Source organism: Nicotiana tabacum, chromosome 19, assembly GCF_000715075.1.
Source record: "Nicotiana tabacum cultivar K326 chromosome 19, ASM71507v2, whole genome shotgun sequence".
NCBI lineage: Eukaryota > Viridiplantae > Streptophyta > Magnoliopsida > Solanales > Solanaceae > Nicotiana > Nicotiana tabacum.
Window position 1 is genome coordinate 76,780,193 of NC_134098.1, and position 20,081 is coordinate 76,800,273.

The 20,081-nt window shown below is 39.6% G+C and overlaps 1 protein-coding gene across 1 annotated transcript; it reads right to left on the reverse strand.

Moving 5' to 3' along the window:
* Positions 1–1,400: 1,400 nt before the first annotated feature.
* LOC107798817 (uncharacterized) lies at positions 1,401–5,625 on the reverse strand. Its single transcript, XM_016621852.2, has 7 exons — positions 5,137–5,625; positions 3,895–3,952; positions 3,526–3,606; positions 3,278–3,313; positions 2,916–3,155; positions 2,694–2,835; positions 1,401–2,477 (listed from the first exon to the last, which is right to left on the reverse strand). Exons 1-7 carry the CDS (start codon positions 5,319–5,321, stop codon positions 1,993–1,995), a joined length of 1,227 nt encoding a protein of 408 aa, XP_016477338.2. The 5' UTR covers positions 5,322–5,625; the 3' UTR covers positions 1,401–1,992.
* Between the last annotated feature and the right edge of the window lie 14,456 nt (positions 5,626–20,081).

The following is a 20,081-nucleotide window of genomic DNA, read 5'->3' on the forward strand; positions in this document are numbered from 1 at the left end:
AAGAATCTTTGAGGGAAAAAATTAAACTCTTTTTAAAAAAACTAAACGAGAAAACAAAAATAACCACGTTTTTTTCTTTTTGTTCTTTTTCTATAAACACACCCTACTATGTGGGGTACGGCCACGAGGTGATTGACCCAAAACAGTTAATCTAGAAAAGTAAAAGGAGAAAAATGGCCACCAAGAAGAGCCAAGAGTCGAACACAGAGGCACTGCCTCCATCGAGTGGCCTCAGTGCATATAATTGTACCAAGATCAATTTGCCTACTACAAAAAATGTGTGGCCTAAATGCTTTTGTCATTGTCTTTGGCATTGTGACATTGCCATATACCAAAATTTTTGGAAAAGTTAATATGGCCCTACTGCAGATTAAGAACGTACTTGAAGAGAAAATAAAGCTTCCTCCGTGCCTTAATTATGTATTATTATTTTGATTAGTTTAGTTTACGCTATCACCTGTTCAACTAAATTATTTAATCCATCTTTAGGTTACTAACTCACACTTATATAGTTCCTCGTGATTTACTTCTAAATAGCTTGATAATGTAAAAATTGTTTACATGTCATTGAAATTACACCCGTGCGGATACATGTAATCTAGCACAAAAGAAGTAGGAGGAAACTGTGGCGCTTATTTGAAAGAGTGAAGCAAAGCAAAAACAAGCAAATGACACCCAAGCCTAAATTTAAAAGGGATCTTTATACAAATAGCCGGAAGTTTCACTGTTTAATATTTCTAGCTGGTATATTTAATTTATATATCGACTCTACATGGATATACGCATATTATACATATATTATACATTCCCTTACTAGTTTTACTTTTGAAATTGTTACACAAATAGCCGGCCAGATTCAATATTATTTTTTTAGCCAGTATACATATATTATACATAATTGTACATATATTATACAAATGTTATACATCCGCCGGTTATTTTTAGTTTATGAGGTTAGATGTTTGGGTAAATTCTTCAATTTAAAATGCTCTAATTTCATGTACTTCCAAGAGTCGGCAGATCCTTCTGCTTCAACTTTAATAAGGCCACAGCTCAGACATCAAGCCCAATGGGCTGGAAACTTATAACCCGTGAGGCTGATAGGTCACTCTGGGTCAGCCCAAGGCAAAATGTGATTCCAAGCACTACTTCCCTTTCCTTCTACTGGGAGAAAGCAACTTCCTTTCATTGAAAGGGGATCCACTCGCATCTAATTTTTTGCTTACCTTTAAATTACATATGAAGATCAGAGAAGTGAAAAATGGGCGATGTTAGAGCATATTTTGATTGGCATTGCAATTTTGCGCCTTCCAGGAGCAACAACTAATTAAGAAAACGGTAAGGGTTTTCCAACCAATAGTAGAGCTCGAGAAAATTGCCAAAATTCCAAACATACACACTGCCAGAGCACATAGCTGACCCAATTTCATAATTATATAGCAAAGTTCTACAAGATTTATCTTATATGCTAACGAATCTCCAGCAAAGATACCTTTATGTACATGTTACTATACAATACAAAAACATTCATCACTTGCTATAGGCTCCCATACTGTACCAACATATCCCCAGAAGCAAGTCAAAGTGCCTCATGTACATGTTACATACAAAATCACCACTTGCTTAAGGCTCCCACGAAGTTTCTATCAGCATATCCCCTGAAGCAAGTCCCAAGTGGCTTGAAGGCTAAAGCTTTCCACACTAATCAAATGGTATAAATTGCTTTCCAAACCACATATATTAACAGCCCCCATACACACCACATCATGTCTTCCCATCCGACTGAAATAGGAGATGTGTTACTCATTCAACCTGTACACTTCTGCTACTGCTAGTAGCTCACCAAATCAGATCCTGTTAGTTGCACCTGGAAAAGTGACCTCCAATATTTGTCTTAAACACTTTAGATCGTAGAGGTTAATGCTGATGTTAATCTAATCAGTAATCTCAAACTAATGCCAAAAGTCAAATCGAGTTCCACATGAAACGGTCTCATAACCGTGAACGGCGGAAGAATCTCCCGGCATTTAATGGTGAATGCTTACGTGCTGAGGAAGTTGGTTGGCCTTTCGAGGAAGTAGAAAACTTAACATCCCAACCTTCAATGTTCTTAGGAACACAAGCATCAAAAAGGATTTGGCCAACCAAAGTGTGTGCACTTAAACTGGGATTTGGACAAATAGGCAGATCTTTTCTTTCCTCCGGGGAAGAGCCAGAATCACTACTATTTTGATGCTCAGATGAACTTGGCAAGAAAAAGTGATCGTTTGGCCCCCCTGCAACTCTTCTAAAACTTCCGTTTGAGTCAGCTGCTGCATTTTGGAGGTCACATATCAAGTGAGATATCTCATCATGCATATCATCCAAGCCATTTCTCTCTCCTAGTTTCTTAATTCTGCAAGTGAAAACTGAAACTGCATGAGCAAGCAGTTGATCTACAGCCGCCCCGTAGCGGATTGGATCACTCTGGTAGAGACCTGCAAGATGGCAGAAAATATCTGATTGTGCATGTTGAAAACATGGAATTCAGAGAATTGGAACCAACGTTATATCTGCAAGGAACATGAGACAACCAAAAGGGCAAAATGCGCTAGATACAGGACAAAATGTGCCAAAGAACAAAAAGACAGAAGCACACTAACATTAAGACAAGAAAAGTACATAGCAAGCGACTAGTCACAAGATCAACTGACCTAAGTGACAGGAACTCTTCCACTTTATCATTTTGACATCCGCCCCCATGTCTTGCAAGCAGTGAGCAAATTTAAATACAGATTGATATGGAGCAATCTCATCATTTTCGGAGCACAAAATGAGAAAGGGAGCCCCAAAACTCTGCAGGAAGACAGGATAAATCAGCTAAGAGGATAACATATTAGGAACTCCTTAATGACTTCTGGCTAGCTGAAACTTACAACTGAGGAGTAAAGAGTTCGCCAATACTCAGAACGCTGGGATCCAAACCTAGTAAGGAACAAGGCATCTAGTCCAGAAGTAAACCCTTTCCCAACCAAAGAAAGCAGCTTTGTGGAGCCAGGGATCTTCAGAAATGTGGGAGGCACAGCAAATTGTGTTCCAAAGTCCGCAGTAAAATCAACAGGACCAGAATCATAAATTTGACCTGAGATGCAGTTAACAGCCAGTTGGCTTTCCTCCTGCAAAAGAGAATGAAAGATTCAAAAAAACGTTATATGCTATCAACAACTCATCCCAGGGGAAAATATAGATCTCCGATTTCATAGCAATGTATGTATTCCAAACTCAAATAAGTGCTTACCAGATTACCGTGAGCTTCACATCTCCCTTTAACAATCTGCATCAAGTGGAAAGTGTTAAAGCATTGCTCTCAATAATAACAGACTAAAAACTTTATCCTTAGGTCTACATAATTTTTCAGTCAAACCCACAAGAGATCTCAACGAGGTGGCATAGGAGATGTAAATACACAACAGAAACTATGCATACAAACAAAATGAAACTGTGTGCATCAAAAAGTCTTGTGGGTGATTGTTGAAGTCACTATACCTGAAAAAACTTATACATGCAGGCCTTAGAACCACCAGAAATAGCTGCAACAACTACTGGACGAGGCCGACATCTTAGTTCCTACGCAATTAATAATAAGAATATTAGGGACATGAAAATGGGAAATTTGGGCCAAAAATTTACTAATCTGCTGCATGTTCTGACTATATCATTATAATAGCAACTTCGTTGCGAATTTCACAAATGGGGTTTCATAAATCAAACACTTAATTCAAACGTGTCTTTTAGCTCTCAACCAATTTCCCTCACATTTTCACATATGTGGTTGTTATGCCATTAACAGTCTCATACTGTCAGCAAAACCCTATTGTATACCAAGATCAGCAAAAGCACAGGTGAAAAGCTAACCTTTACGAGCTCTCTTAGAAGAGAATATGCCAGTGATGTAGCCTTCTCAGTTATGAATCTGCACAAATTATCCACAGAGTCAATCTTTTGAACTACCGACTAAAGAGGAATCAACAAATTATATTCATCGGTGTACGCTGTTTGTGATGCAGCCCGAAAACAAGGAAAAAAAATCCTGATCACAATGTATTAAAGATAAGCAAAAAGAAAAGAATTCAACATATCATCAAAGTCAGATTGATGACCATGCCTATGAAAGCATCAAGAACAGTGATGCGTCACATTCAAATTTCCAACTTGTTGACGTTTCATGTTAAATTTTCCGTCACTGCCAAATACACAGAGCGCCCCATACTAGCACGATAAAATCATACTGCTCCTACACAGGGAATCACATAACATCTCCACCCTACCCTATCCCTTGAGCCATAACTTCTCTATTGTCTCCTTGAATGACACAAAAAGCAAGATAATCCTTAGCCAACACAGATATTCCCCAAATCAGTCTTTAGCAGTCCAACATCAAACGCATCTCACCTTTTTCTTAAAATTTCAAATGCTTCATAGTATTAGGTGAATTTATAATGGCAAGACGCAAATATGCTTGTTTTCTAAAGAACCTAAGCTCTCATCTGTAGAAGGTTAGCCAAAGATTAATCTGCGCATGTCCAACACCAAGCACATTAGATCCACTAAGTTTACCAACATCAGTAATTGCATAAGTCATTAGATCCTTGCATCCTTTTTGGCTTACCACTATCAGTCATAGCTAATGTCCTTGTAAAACTCCAGCATGCTCCCTTGCACTACCACAATCGTAAAATACCAAATTTTAATTAAGCTTTTTTATAATCTAAAAAAAGACAGAATAAAATGTGCCTAATGTTCTGTTTTTTTATGTGAAATCACCACGAAACCATCAAAACTAAATACACCTTACCTCTGGTGAACACAGACCAACTTTAAGTGCTTAAACATGACCACTTAGACAGATTTAAAATACATAAATATGACTATTAATTTATGACAACTTACTACATAGTCCATAATAGGTTTGTGGTTAACTCAGTTCAATTCAGTATTAATTCTCCTAATTTAGCTTGAATTTTGATAAAGTACCACCACAAACACAGAACAAATGGAATGATACAATCACAGATACATCATAATTTATTTGCTCAATCTCACTCAGAGAAACAGACATATACTAATCCATAAAATAAGAGTTTAATTTGAGCTTACAGCGTGGTGAAATCGGCAAGGCAGACAAGGGAGGTCCAACCAAGGGAAGCATAAAGATCGACACAATTCTTCAATTCAGCTTCCTGAATTGAAACCCAACCGAAGATTATCACAATTCCGCTGACCTTTTCATCCGAATTCCTCTCACTTCGATCCCAGTAAAATCTTCCACCGTCGATTGACATGTCAGAATTAAACCCTAACTTTGATAAAATTGAAGCAATTTGGGAAGTGAGAGCGATAGAGATGAAGGTAGAATTGGGTGGGTGGGTGGGTGGGTGTAGTAGTTGGTAAAGGATCGCAATATTGCGCACATGTGCCACCTCAGAGTCTAAGCACGCGTTTAGGATGATTATCCTCCGCCACTACTGCAGAAGGGAACACAACGGCGTCGTATCTACATAACTTGTGCCAGTCAAGCGTCTCCTATGCTGATGTGGCAAGCTGCAGTACTTGGATTTGGATATGGTTCCCCCTTAATACTCGGCTAAAAGAACGAAGGGTCAAAACACACTTACTTATCTTTTTCAAAAAAAATTAAAAAAAAAGGAATATTCGCATCTTGTGTCTGGACCTACGAAAAATGCAAATATACAAGAATATGTGTCTGGGCACCGATTTTTGCGATCATTGTGCGGCCCGCATATTTATTTTGTGGTCCATTATGCGACCGCAAACCTAATTTTGAAAGGTTAATTTTTCTATTTTCATAACCCGACCTTATTTTGATAAATAGGCTTTGGGCCTATTTTGGGGCAAAAATCTGATATTTTAGAGAGATGTGAGAGCATCTTAGAGAGAAAGTGAAGACTTAGTCAATTGTTCATCAATTCTTGTTCAAGGCTTGAAGATTTCACAAGGATCTTGCTAGGGCTTCAAAGAGGTAAGGATTTCTAACTCTAATCTTCAATTTCGAGTTTGGGTAAAGATGGGTGATTGGAAGTATGATTCTTGGGTGTGAGAGTATTACTTATACATACACATACCAATAAGGTTTATGGAAAGATTGTTGAGTTCAAATGGGTCAAGATTGAGTTGAAAATGGTAGAAATCTTCAAATACTTTAATTGAAGATTTGAGCGTCGAGTTGATGTCGGAATTTGGTAAAATTTATATTTTTAGACTCGTGGTTGGATGAGTGTTCATATTTTATAACTTTTGTTTGGTTCCGAGACATGGGGCCCACGAGCGATTTTTGAGTTAAATTTCGGATTTTATTGAAAAATTAGTATTTCCTTATGGAATTAATTATAATAATTGATATTGACTGAATCGAATTAATTGTGGCTAGATACGAGGCTTTCGGAGACCAATTCTCGTGGTAAGGGCATAGCGGAATAGAGAATTATACTGTTTGAGATAAGTAACAGTTTTAAATCTGGTCCTGAGGGTATGAAACCCCGGATTATTGGATTATGTAAGTATTCTGGAGGTGACGCACATGCTAGGTGACGGGCGTGTAGGCGTGCACTATAGGAATTGGGACTTGGTCGTGAAACTGTAAAGTTGTATAACTTGTTGCTAGCTATATGCTCTCCCTGTGTTATAGAGATTTGACAGTAAATTATGTTATAAACCATGTTTAGGCTATATGTTGGTACTATTGGGACCCACAGAGGTCGTGTACATGTTGAACTACCTGTGTAATTATTGTTTTGTACTCAGTCACAGTTTACTTGTTTATTTTATCTCAATCTCTATTGTTCATTATTGATGCATCATATCATTGTTGTTTGGGCTAATTTCGTGATTATTGAGAGCCCGGGAGACTGGAGAGATTTATGACTGAGTGAGGCCGAGGGCCTTATTGTGAGATATTATATTATAGCACGTGAGTTGTCCGTGCGGGATATTATAGCACGTGAGTTATTCGTGCGGGGTATTATAGCACGTGAGTTATCCATCCGTGCAGTACGTGAGTTGTCCGTGCGGATTATAGCGCTTGGGCTGTAGGAGCCCCTCCGGAGTCTGTACACTCCCAGTGAGTGTGGGTACCCATTGAGTGTGAGTGCTGAGGGCTGAGAGTCGAGTAGTTGAGTTGTTGTGACGAGTTGAGTATCTGTTGCCCTGAGAGGCTGTACTTGCTTTTCGTTTATTGTTGCACTTAGTTGCTATCTGTCATTAATTTGAAATTCTCTAAAAGATTTTATATCCGGATTACATGAACTTGAACTGTATAAAACTGATTTGACTTAAACTTTTGGAATTGAAGGCATGTTTACTCTCTGCTGGAATTACTGAAAATGAGCTGTAACTGTGTAGCTCGTCATTATATTCAGTTCCTTATTTATTATTGTTAGTTGCTGAGTTGGTTGTACTCATACTACACCCTACACTTCGTGCGCAGATCCATATATTCCCGGACATAGCGGGTGTTGATTTTCTTACACAGTTAATTTTTCAGAGATTTAGAGGTAGCTGCCGTGTTTTGCAGACCTTGTCTCTCTTTTCCTATCTCCTTGTTATTGTATTTGGTCTCAGACTATAATACATCATATTTTTCACACTTGTATTCATATTAGATGCTCATGTACTCAGTGACACCAGGTTTTGGGAGTGTTTGTATCGGTATTTACGAGATTTGTGGATTGTGTTTAAATATTATATTTTCAAGCTTAAAAAAATTGTGGTTTATTGAGATTGTCGGTTTGCCTAGTATCGAGATAGGCGCCATCACGACAGGTTAGAATTTTGGGTCGTGACACTTATATCCTCAAAATAATAACTCAAATAACACAACAATTTACACAAAATATTATCACGGCAACATAACAAAATCAATTCATATTACAATTTGCCCACTGACCACAACCAATTTCAAAGATATAACAAAATCAATTAATTTCACAACAAATAGCCCAAGGCTCCACACAATGTGTATAAAACCTCAAAACAACAACAGAGATGGAAAATACTCAGTATAGGGCAACGCCTTCATTAATCCAAATTAAGTGTATAATTGCATTAAAATTCATCGGAAATAATTCTGGATGATAAAACGCCGACTTAAAATTTCACATTAAAAGTCAACCATTCCAATACGAGTTCAACCATACCAATTTTATCGAATTTCAATAACAAATCATCCTCCAAATCTTGATTTTTCGTTTACGAAAAGTTTTACAAAAATCGCAATTTCTACCATTAAAACTCGATTTAAACGATGAATATAACCATAGATTCATGAAATATAATCACTTTCGGATATAGAACACTTACCCCAGTCGAAGTCGTGAAGAAATCCTCAAAATCACCCAAACACCGAGTTCCAAACATCCCAATCGAAAATGAAGAAATGACAGATTTTCAATCCTTAAGTTTCTTCCTAGGTTCGCATTTGCGAATGAACAGTACCTTCCATAAACAGTGTTCGCAATTGCGATACATTGTTTGCAATTGCGGACTTCACTAAAATCCAAAAAGTATCGTAATTGCGATAAATAGTTCGCAATTGCGAACTTCACTAAAATCCGAAAATCATCGCAATTGCGGTAAATTGTTATGAATAGTAACCTTCAATGAACAGTGCTCGCAATTGCGGTAAATTGTTATGAATAGTAACCTTCAATGAACAGTGCTCGCAATTGCGATAAATTGTTCGCAATTACGAATGAATTGTACCTCACCAAAAACCAGCAAACTCAAACTTCTCCGAAATAATCAGAAACCACCCCGAAACTCATCTGGAACCTCCCGGACACAAAGCATATATGAATTTCAATCATAAAACACGTTACGGACCTGCTCACGCACTCAAAACACTGAAAAGAGGTCGTCTTGACTCGATATTGACCATGGTCAAACTCTCAATTTTCTTAACTTTACTAGTCTCTCAACCAATGGTCCAAAAATATACCAGGCTCCTTAGGACTCCGTCAAATCATACCAACAAGTCCTAAAACATGATACAAACTTAGTCGAGGCTTCAAATCATATCAAACAATGCTGAAACTACGAATCGCGTCTTGAATCGAATTATGAGTTATGAAACTTCTAAATTCTATAATTTGCACCGAAACGTATTAAATCAATCCGGAATGACTTTAAATTTTACACACGAGTCTTACATGACGTAATGGAGCTATTCTAATTTCCTAAATTGAAATCCGACCTCGTTATCAAAAATTCAACCTTCGGTCAAACTTTTCAAAAATCTTCTATTTTTCTAACTTTCGCCAAAATGCGTCGAATTGTCCTACGGATTTCTAAATCCAAATCCGAATGTACGCCTAAGTCCTAAATCATCATACGAAGCTATTGACACCATCAAAATTCCATTCCGGAGTCGTTTGATCAAACGTCAACTCTCCGGTCAACTCTTTCCATTTACGCTTCAAAAATGAGAATTGTTCTTTTAATTTAATTTCGAATCTTCTGAAAACCAAACTTGACCATGACCACGAGTCATAATACATATTACAAAGTTGCTCGAGACCTTTAGTCGCTGAACGAGGCGTAAATTCTTAAAACGACAAGTCGGGTCATTACACTGTGTTTGTTCCCCCTCAATTAATAAATTCCCCCCCTGAGTCTGTGCTTCCCCCTTAATTGCTTTTCACCCTTTTGGCATCATAAAAAGAGTATGCACAAGTAGTAAGCAAGAAAAAAGAAGTCTAGTTTGGTTAAGTCATGCCACATATGTCCACACAAACATGACTAAAAACAGAGCAGAAGAACAAGGTATGCACAACAAAAGGACGGGAGATTCATTAATTTTGGAAATAAACAGGGAGCAGTTCCATTGTTACACAATCACCACAAAATAAAAATAATAAAAAAGTACCAGTCATCAAACATATCTAAACACAGGAAATAAAAACAAAGGACAGACAACTTGAACTTGACACTGAGAAGGGAACGACTCTAAGGAGTCCAAACTCATTAACCAGACATGAGAATTTAATTTATCCCAAAATTTAACAATGTGAAAGATTCTTCAAAACATTCATACTCGAGACTGTACGTCACATCAAAACGAAAATCAAGCACCCAATGGCCTTTCCTTTACATTTCACGGAAACACTTCGCGTCACATTCAAATCGTCTTAACACATCCTGCAGTTACATCGTACTCATCACAAGGCCATTCTACCGCTCATCGAGCCATAAATTCCACTCGTAGGGACATTACCGGACATATGAGTCCAAATGTACAAGTTACAACTAAAGCTACTGAGCTTAAGCTGCGGTCTAACCATGGCCTCAAGTCCTCCAGACTGGCCCATCACCAAAACACACAATACACATCTTGAACCTCGTTTGTAGAATCACAAGCCGTGATGCACAGCTGATGCCGAGCGCTCATGTGCGCATACGAATGCATGGAAGGAATTCAAAGAGTTACGCTTTAAGCTAAATCAATGTTGCACGATAAGGAAAGAAAGATGGGAAGTATATATCCTAAATGTCCTGTAGCCTCTCGAAGATAGGTATGGACGTCATCATACCGATCCGCAAGACTCTACTAGATACTTGCTCATGACTTGTAGAACCTATGAACCTAGAGCTCTGATATCAATTTGTCACGACCTAAAATCCTTCTAGTCGTGATGGCACCTAACCCAACCCGCTAGGTAAGCCAATTCACCACTAACCAATTCCAATAACAATTAATAAAGCAATTTAAGTAAGAAATATCTTAATCTTACACATTCTCCAAGAACTGGTAGTATAAATCATGAGCTTCTAAGAATAGAGTTTACAAAGCTGAAATGAAATAAATATATCGTCTATTTTAAAAGTACATAAACAGAATTTTTATAGATCTAAGGCTACCACGAACAAGAGGCAGCTACATCCGGGACGCAGGTACATCTTCAAATCCAGCTCCTATCGAACACAGCAACATCAGCAGCCAACATCTGCACGTAAGGTGCAGAAGTGTAGTATGAGTATAACCGACCCCATGTACTCAATAAGTAACAAACCTAACCTTACGTTGAAAGTAGTGACGAGCTAACAAAAATAAAATAAAAAATATCGGGTCCAACACCAATATTCCACAACAGTTCATAACAGCATAGTACTATAACAAAAGAAGAATCTCATAAATAAAAGGCTCAATTCGTTCACAGTTCCAGAAAAATAGGCATTTCTTTTCAAGTATCTATGTGAAAATCCAAGTCTTTTACCGAAAACCCAATATACGAGTAAGTTTGAAAACTATGATTTTTTCCAAAACTCATTTCAACAAATAGTAAGATGTTTCATTTTGAGATAGCATGAGGAAAGTACATCTCTATGCCTACATGTCAAGATACAAGTAAAATAATAAATGTCCCCAAAACTAGGTAGCAGAAGAAAATGCTCCTCTATGCATGTATCTCAAGTACGCATGTCAAATGCAATGCATCTCGATAATGAGCTCATGTACTCACACTCTCAGAGTACTCAATCTCATTCTCTCGCATTCTCTCACTATGCTCAGCACACTCAAACACTCAGCGCTATACAATACCCGCTGCGACGTGCAACACGATCCATATTTATAGTCGACCACGCTCACTAGGGGTGTGCAGACTCCGAAGGGGCACCTATCTCACTATGCTCAATGCTCAGGACACTCAATCACTCAGCGCTACCTACTGCGGCGTGTAGCCCGATCCATATTTATAGTCGACTGCGCTCACTGGGTGTACAGACTCCAGAGGGGCACCTTTCAGCCCAAGCGCTATATCCGCGCGGATAACTCACGTGCTGCACGGACAACTCACGTGCCTTAATATTAATATCTGGAATCGCACGGACAACTCGTGTGCTGCACGAACAACTCACATGCTATAATATCAGCATCTAGAATCGCACGGACAACTCATGTGCTATAGTGCCAACAACCTCACAAACAGGCCCCCGGCCTCACTCAGTCATCAATCTCTCCAGTCTCACACACGGGCTCACAATGCCATGAAACTATCCCGACAACAATGATATGATGTATCAATAAATTGCTGAGACTGAGATATGATATGAATGCATGAATATGACTCAGTACGAAATATCAATGAAATCAGTAAAATAACAGCAAGAAACGACCACTATGGGTCCTAGCAGTATCGTCATAAAGCCTAAACATAGTATCTAGCATGATTGGTAGCTCAATTACTTTATCACATGGTGAAAATACGGATATCAACAAAGTAGGACCACTATACCGTGCCATGGAAACAACAGGGTCCCAATTCACATGGTGCACGCCCACACGCCCGTCACCTAGCATGTGCGTCACCTCAACACAAATCACATAACACGTATTTCAGGATTTCATACCTTCAGCTCCAAGATTAGAAGAGTTACTTATCTCGAACAAGCCAATACCACTACCGAGCAAGCCCAACGGTGCTCCAAAGATGCCATCCCGCTCGTTCCAACCTCCGAACGGCTCGAAACTAACCAAAAATAACTCAAGTACATCAAACAAAGCTAAAGGAACCAATCCCGATCGAAAAAGATCAAATCTTGAATCAAAAGCCCAAAATCGACCAAAATCCCAATCCGGGCCTGCACCACGAAACCCGACAAAATTTATAAAATCCAACAACTCATTCAATTAAGAGTCCAACCGTACTAGTTTCACTCAAATCCGACTCCAATTCGATGTTCAAAACTCAAAAAATTATATTATGAAACTTTAGGCCAAAACCCCCAATTTCCTCTTTAAAATTCACAATACAATTACCCAAAATGAAGGTAGATTCATGGAATAAGATCAAAACCAAGTGTAGAACACTTACCCCAATCCTTGTGATGAAAATTGCTCCAAAAGTCGCCTAAACCGTGCTCCAAAATCCGAAAATAGGTGAAAAATCGCAAACCCTCGAACTTAAAGGGTTCTGTCTAGTCAATCCGCACATGCGGACAACAGGTCGCATCTGCGACTTCTGCTTCTGCTGGAAAAATCTAGCTTCTGCTAGAACAGCTTGGCCATCCATGATCGCTCCTACGATGCCTAGGGCCGCACCTGCGATCGCGCTTCTACGCACATTGGCCGATTCTGCGCATGTGCATATGCGCCCTGGCTTCCGCTTCTGCGGGCCTCCTCATCCAGCTCTCATCTCGCATCTGCGATGCCTTTATCGCACCTGTGACCATCGCACCTGTGAGCCCATTTTTGCAGGTGCGAAAACACCAGAACCAGCAGCCTTCAACAATGGAATATGCAACGAAATAGATCTGAACCTCGTCTAAAACTCACCCGAGGTCCCTGGGACCTCAATCAAATATACCAACAAGTTCCATAATATAATACGGACTTAATCGAGGTCTCAAATCACACCTAACAACATCGAAATGACGAATCACACCTAAATTCAAAATCAATGAACTTTGAAACTTCAACTTCCACAACCGATGCCGAAACCTATCAAATTACATCCGATTGACCTCAAATTTTGCACACACGTCACATTTCACATTACGGACCTATTCCAATTTCTAGAATCGGATTCTGACCCTGATATCAAAAAGTCAACCCCCAGTTAAACTTCCCAAAAATTCAACTTTCGCCATTTCAAGCTTAATTTCACTACGGACCTCCAAATAATTTTTCGGACACGCTCCTAAGTCTAAAATTACCATACGGAGCTATTGGAATCATCAGAATTCAAATCCTAGGTCGATTATACATAAGTCAACATCCAGTCAACTTTTTCGACTTAAGTTTTCAATTATGAGACTAAGTGTCTCATTTCACTCCGAAATCCTTCCAGACCCGAACCAATCATCCCGTCAAGTCATACAACAACTATAAAGCATAAAGTGAGTAGTAAATGGGGGAATGATGTTGTTATACTCGAAACGGCCGGCCGGGTCGTTACACGAACAACCTCTATACTTTGTGAGCTACTGGAACCAGGTGCCTCCTGGGCCTGACTAAGCTGACCCTTAAGGATAACATTCCTTGCCTTAAACTTCCTTATCTCTTCATTTGCGATATTCTGAGCTGCAATTATTTAAGAGATAGTGAAATTGCTGCCAACCCCTCCTTTCTTATCGATGCACTCACACTCTTCCAAGGTGGTTTTGGAGAAACTCTGCTTGCGAGTACCCACCATGGCCTTTCCTAGAGGAACTTTGAAGAACTCGAAAGCTTTGGTGAGAAGAAACCCACAGGGCAGCCCGTGATTACCATCCTTGAAATCTGCTACTTTCTTTATGTGTTCAATCATGATTCCCGGCAGATTTATGGTGGAATATGCATCCATTAGGAAGAGGTCTGCTCGGGATGTAATGGAATGTCATTCCATATGAAGGAGCAACACTTTGTTCACCATTTCGAATAACAGTTGTTATACTGGAAGGAGGGCCTTCTTGTGTACCCGTTCCCCCTACTGGACTACATCATCCTTCAGAATGGCATTCTGAAATTTGAAGAGCAGGTCCCTTTAATGGAGGATATAACATTAGTAGGCACTCCCAAGATGATGGCCAACACAGTCTCATCCAACACAAAGTCAACCCCATTTACCTTCAAGCATATATTATCATCCTCAACAGTATTGGCATAGAAACTGCGTACCTCAGCCTCATACACCTTGGGACTCTCTTGTGTGAACAGATATGTCCACTTTTGAAATTCACAAATTTCAACCAGTTGCCACCCTTCATCAACCTCCTCCTCTTCTTTTCTTCCTTATTTTTCTGTAGCACTGACTCAAGAGCTTCCTTCTTTTGCAGCATAGTAGTAGGTCTTTTAGGAGTGGGCGGTTTGGGAGTTGCCCTTTTACTCCAAGCACTAATAAAACTCGCAAGAGCCACATCGTCATAGTCTTCTTCACTATCCGCATTCTCTTCTTCGGACAGAAATCACATCTCAGGAGCAACAATATACAATGACTCTGTATAAAAGTGAGGAGAGGGAGCGGGATCAATACTAACCTGGGTTCTTTGGAAGAACAGGGGGTTTCATCCCAAGTAGGAGCATAAGGCTCCTCTTGTGTGGAGGGATCAGGTGCCTCAGGAGGTTCCCAGTAGTACTGTTTGGTACCAGATTTTCGACAGGCACCAGTTCCCTTCCTTCTTCCAGTAGACTATCACCTTCCCCCTAAGACCCATTTGTTTCAGACATGCCTTCATAACCATTAACCACACAACCTTCAGCAGAGATTGACTACATATTATTTATAGCCTCTTGTTCTTGCAACCCCAAAGTAAACTCAGAAGACATAGATGGAGCATTACCTGTAAAATCGGAGATATTCAAATCAAGGCCTGGGATAGTCATTGCTGATGCATCACTATTACGACCCACGCCATGCTGTATCTCAAACTCAAAAACCTTCTTCCATTGGCCGACTAGAAATTTCTTGATTTTCTTCTCCCCCAACTGTATTGTCTTCGACCATTTTTTCTGGCGAGGCAGAAGAAGAGGTCGTAGCCACAAACTTCTTGGGAGTCGAGGTTTTGTGACTCCGATGAGAACCAGTACTTGATTGGGTTGGAGAAGATACATTGGATGGTTGTGACTCTAGCTTAGGGTTTGGAGTGGGTGGCGTAAGGTTCATAGGCTCTATCACTGGTGCTTCAATAGATGAAGACGCAATGGGGACGATGCTTGGAACAGGTTTGGCTTCGAGATTTTCAGACATGGTGGAGTGTAGTGAGAGTTGATGGAAGAAGGGAGTGTTTGGTTGTTGAAGAAAAAGGGGAATTTTGGCTTGTGGTGTGAACAGTTATAAAAGTGACCGTGTGTGGATTTATTTAAGAGGGATGAGAGACCGATTAGGAACGGGTATCAATTTTTGGGTAGACGGGTCGTTTCATAACGGGTAGGACACTTGGGTTCAAACAAAAAGTAAAGAGAGAAACTGATATTTAATGACGTGGCACCGTTGTAGCCGTTAAAAAGTTGTGGATGAAAGTACAGAGGAACTACTAACCTGTGTCAAGGGAACGAGGTTCCCTGACATATTTTGTAAATGTGAACTTCATACTTTGACCAAAGTGCGATACCATTAGCTACTCGTTTGCTCTGTAATCGTCATGTGTGTCTACCTGCAACGGTATAGAGATGAGTTAGACCTTGCCAGAAAACACTTTTTATCTATTTTGCCTATTCATTTCTTTCATAGCCAATCATCGAGGGACCAGGTCCTCAGCTTGACTTTATCAACCCTAGTGCCACGCGATTCTTTTCAAAATGCTCTTTGCTTAGTGCTTTGGTGAAGATATCTGGAATTTGATCTTCTGTGCTGCAAAATTTCATGCAGATAAGACCTTTTTCAACATTATCTCTGAGGAAATGATGTCGCACATCGATATGCTTTGTTCTCTTATGTTGAACTGGATTCTTTTCCATGTTGAGAGCACTAGTGTTATCATATAGTAAGGGCACGCAATCAGAAAACACACCAAAATCTTCCAGCTGCTTCATGATCCACAACAGTTGAGCACAGCAAGAGGCAGTTGCCATATATGCAGCTTCTGCAGTTGAAAGAGCCATTGAGTTTTGTTTTCTTATACCCCATGAGATTAGGCATGAATACAGAAAATGTGCCATGCCAGAAGTGCTTTTCCTATCCACTAGATAACTAGCATAATCAACGTCAGCATATTCGATTAAATCAAAATTGTCTCCTAAGGGATAGTAGAGAACCAGGTCCTGCATTCCTTTGAGATATCTCAAGATTCTCTTGGTAGCCTTCAGATGGGATTCTTTTGGATTAGATTGAAATTTGGCGCACAGTCCCACACTGAAAACGATATCCGGTCTGCTTGCTGTGAGATACATGAGTGACCCAATGATACCTCTATACATGGTCTCATTCACAGGTGAACCAGGTTCATCCATGTCCAGACGAGTGGTAGTGGTAATGGGAGTATCAATGATTTTTGAGCTTTCCATTTCAAATCTCTTCAGAAGCTCTTTGATATACTTCTGCTGACTTATCATTGTGCCCTTAGGAGTTTGCTTGACTTGTAGACTCAAGAAGAAATTCAATTCCCCCATCATACTCATTTCAAACTTACTTCCCATAAGCTTTGTGAATTACTCACATAGAGAATCATTTGTTGTACCAAAGATGATGTCGTCAACATAAACTTGCACAATAAGCAAGTTCCTCCCCCATTTCTTCAGAAATAAGGTATTGTCAATATTTCCTCTTATAAAGCCATTTTCTAGAAGAAATTTGGACAACCTTTCATACCATGCACGAGGAGCCTTCTTCAGTCCATATAAGGCCTTGTCGAGTTTAGAAACATGCTCAGGATGCTCATGACATTCGAAGTCAGGTAGTTGCTTGACGAAGACTTCTTATTTTAGGAAGCCATTCAGAAAGGCACTTTTGACATCTATTTGTAATAATTTGAAATCCATATAAGATGCAAAGGCAATAAGAATTCCGATGGCCTCCATTCGAGAAACTGGAGTAAAAGTTTCATCATAGTCAATCCCTTCTTCTTGATTGTACCCTTGAACTACTAGCCTTCCTTTATTCCTTGTTTTGTTCCCAAACTCATCAAGTTTGTTTATAAATACCCACCTAGTTCCTATGACAGTTCTGTCAGCAGGTCGAGGAACTAGGTGCCACACGATGTTTCTCTCAAATTGATGAAATTCATCTAGCATAGCAGTAATCCAGTCAGCATCTTTCAATGATTCCTTGATATTTTTGGGCTCAACCTAAGAAAGAAACGCTGAGAAGCCAAGTGAATTTCTTGACTTTGTTCTAGTTTGAATCCCGGAGTCAAGATGAGTGATCAAATTTTGAAGAGGATGTAAACTTTTGTGCTTCAAGTTAGATACCTGAATCTCATTGCGAGAGGATCCAGGTACTTCTGAATGTGATCTTTGGTTGACGTGAGATCCGCTTCTCAGCTCAACATCTGGAGTTCTCTGGACAGCATCTACCAGTCTGTTCTCAGCTTCAGTTGTTGTGATTGAGGGACTAGGTTCCTTCACATCAGTTGGAGATACAACTGAACCATCATCATTTGACTCCTTGACATGACTCATCATGTCAGCCTTTCCATTTGCCATGTCGATGACTTATCTAGGAACAGTTGACTGCTCTCCGTTTTGATCCATCTTATCATGTGAATATTTCCCACATAGGTGGTGATATTCATCAAAGATTACATGTATGCTTTCCTCAACACATTGAGTTCTTTTGTTGTATACTTTGTAAGTTTTGCTTTGTGATGAATAGCCTAGAAAGATTCCTTCATCACTTTTGGCATTAAATTTTCCAAGTGCTTCCTTACCATTGCTGAGAACAAAACATTTGCAGACAAATGTCCTCAAATGTGTTAGCTTGGGCATCCTTCCGTTCAGCAGTTTATATGGGTTTTTGTTCAGGAGGGACTTGATCATGCACCTGTTCATCAAGTAGCACACAGTGTTGACTGCTTCTGCCCAGAAACTCTTCGCAATGCCAATGTCAATCAACATTGTTCTTGCCATGTCTTCAACAGTCTTATTCTTCCTCTCCACAACACCATTTTGTTGAGGTGTTCTTGGAGCTGAAAAATTGTGACTTATGCCATTTTCAGCACAGAATTCGTTGAATTTAGCTTTTTCAAATTCTGTGCCGTGATCAGATCTTATACATGCCACATTATGGCTCATTTTCACCTGGATATTCTTTACAAATACAGCAAATACGGGAAAGGTTTCATCCTTGGCTCTGAGAAAAAGGGTCCAGGTGAATCTGGAGTAGTCGTCCACTATAACAAAGATGTACTTCTTTCCTCCTTTACTTGGCACCCTCATAGGTCCACACAGATCCATATGGAGGAGATCAAGTGGCCTTGAGGTACTCACTTCCTTTTTGGGCTTGAAGGAGGATCTGACTTACTTTCCTTTTTCGCATGCATCACACACCTTATGGTCCTTGAAACTTGACTTGGGAAGGCCGCGAACCAGGTCCTTCTTAACCAATTTGTTCGGCAATGTAAAACTTGCATGACCCAATCTTCTGTGCCATAGCTCAGCATTATCATCAACAACACTCAGACAAGTGATATCCCCATTTTGCAAGGACTCAAAGTCTGCAACATAAATATTTTTGTATCTTTTAGCCACTAGAACCACTTCACCAGTCAAAAAGTTCGTGACTGTGCAAACTTTTGACACAAACTCAACTTTGTTTCGTTTGTCGCAGATTTGGGAAATAATCAATAGGCTATATTTTAAGTCGTTCACGTAGTACACATTTTTAATTGAGTGAGTGAGTGACTTCCCAATTCTTCCTACTCCCAGAATGTATCCCTTTTTTACATTGCCAAAGGACACACTCCCTCCTTCCAGGGCTTTGAGTGAAAGAAAATCATTGATGCTTCCAGTCATGTGCTTAGAACAGCCACTATCCATATACCATTTTTGGCTGCTTCTGCTCACTGCTCCCTGCACAAAAGAATCAAGGGTTAGACTTAGGAACCCAAATAAGTTTGGGTCCCTTGTAATGAGGAAAAGGGTGAATCAGGGTTCTTTTGGTCCAAGCAGGCATCACACATTTTTTATATGAGAGGCCAGGTTCTTTAGCAGTAGTTACTTTTTCAACAAAAACTTTATTTTTCTGTTAGGACTGAAATCTAGCTTTACATGTTTCTTTAAAATGCCCAGTGTTACCACAGTGAGTGCAAAGCCAGTTATCAGGGACAGTAACATACTTGTTGTGAGGGTTGTAATGAGTCTTTTCCCTTTGGAACCTGATTCCTTGTCTGTTTTTCCCATTGTTCTTATACATGGCAATGATAGCATTAGAGGACCAGGTCCACTTGAGTGATTTTTCTAGATCACTCTTAACTCTTCTAGATCTTCCTGAAGTTGTCTGTTTCTCTCAAGTTCAACATACATACTAAATTTCACTGATTTTAGCTCATCTTCAAGCCTAAGGTGTGCCTCACTTGCAACTTCTTTTCCCTTTTGAGTGATCTCATGCCTATCTTCCCTTTTTAGTTCCTCAATTATTTCCTTTAGGTCCACAACTACTAATAATAAGTCATCT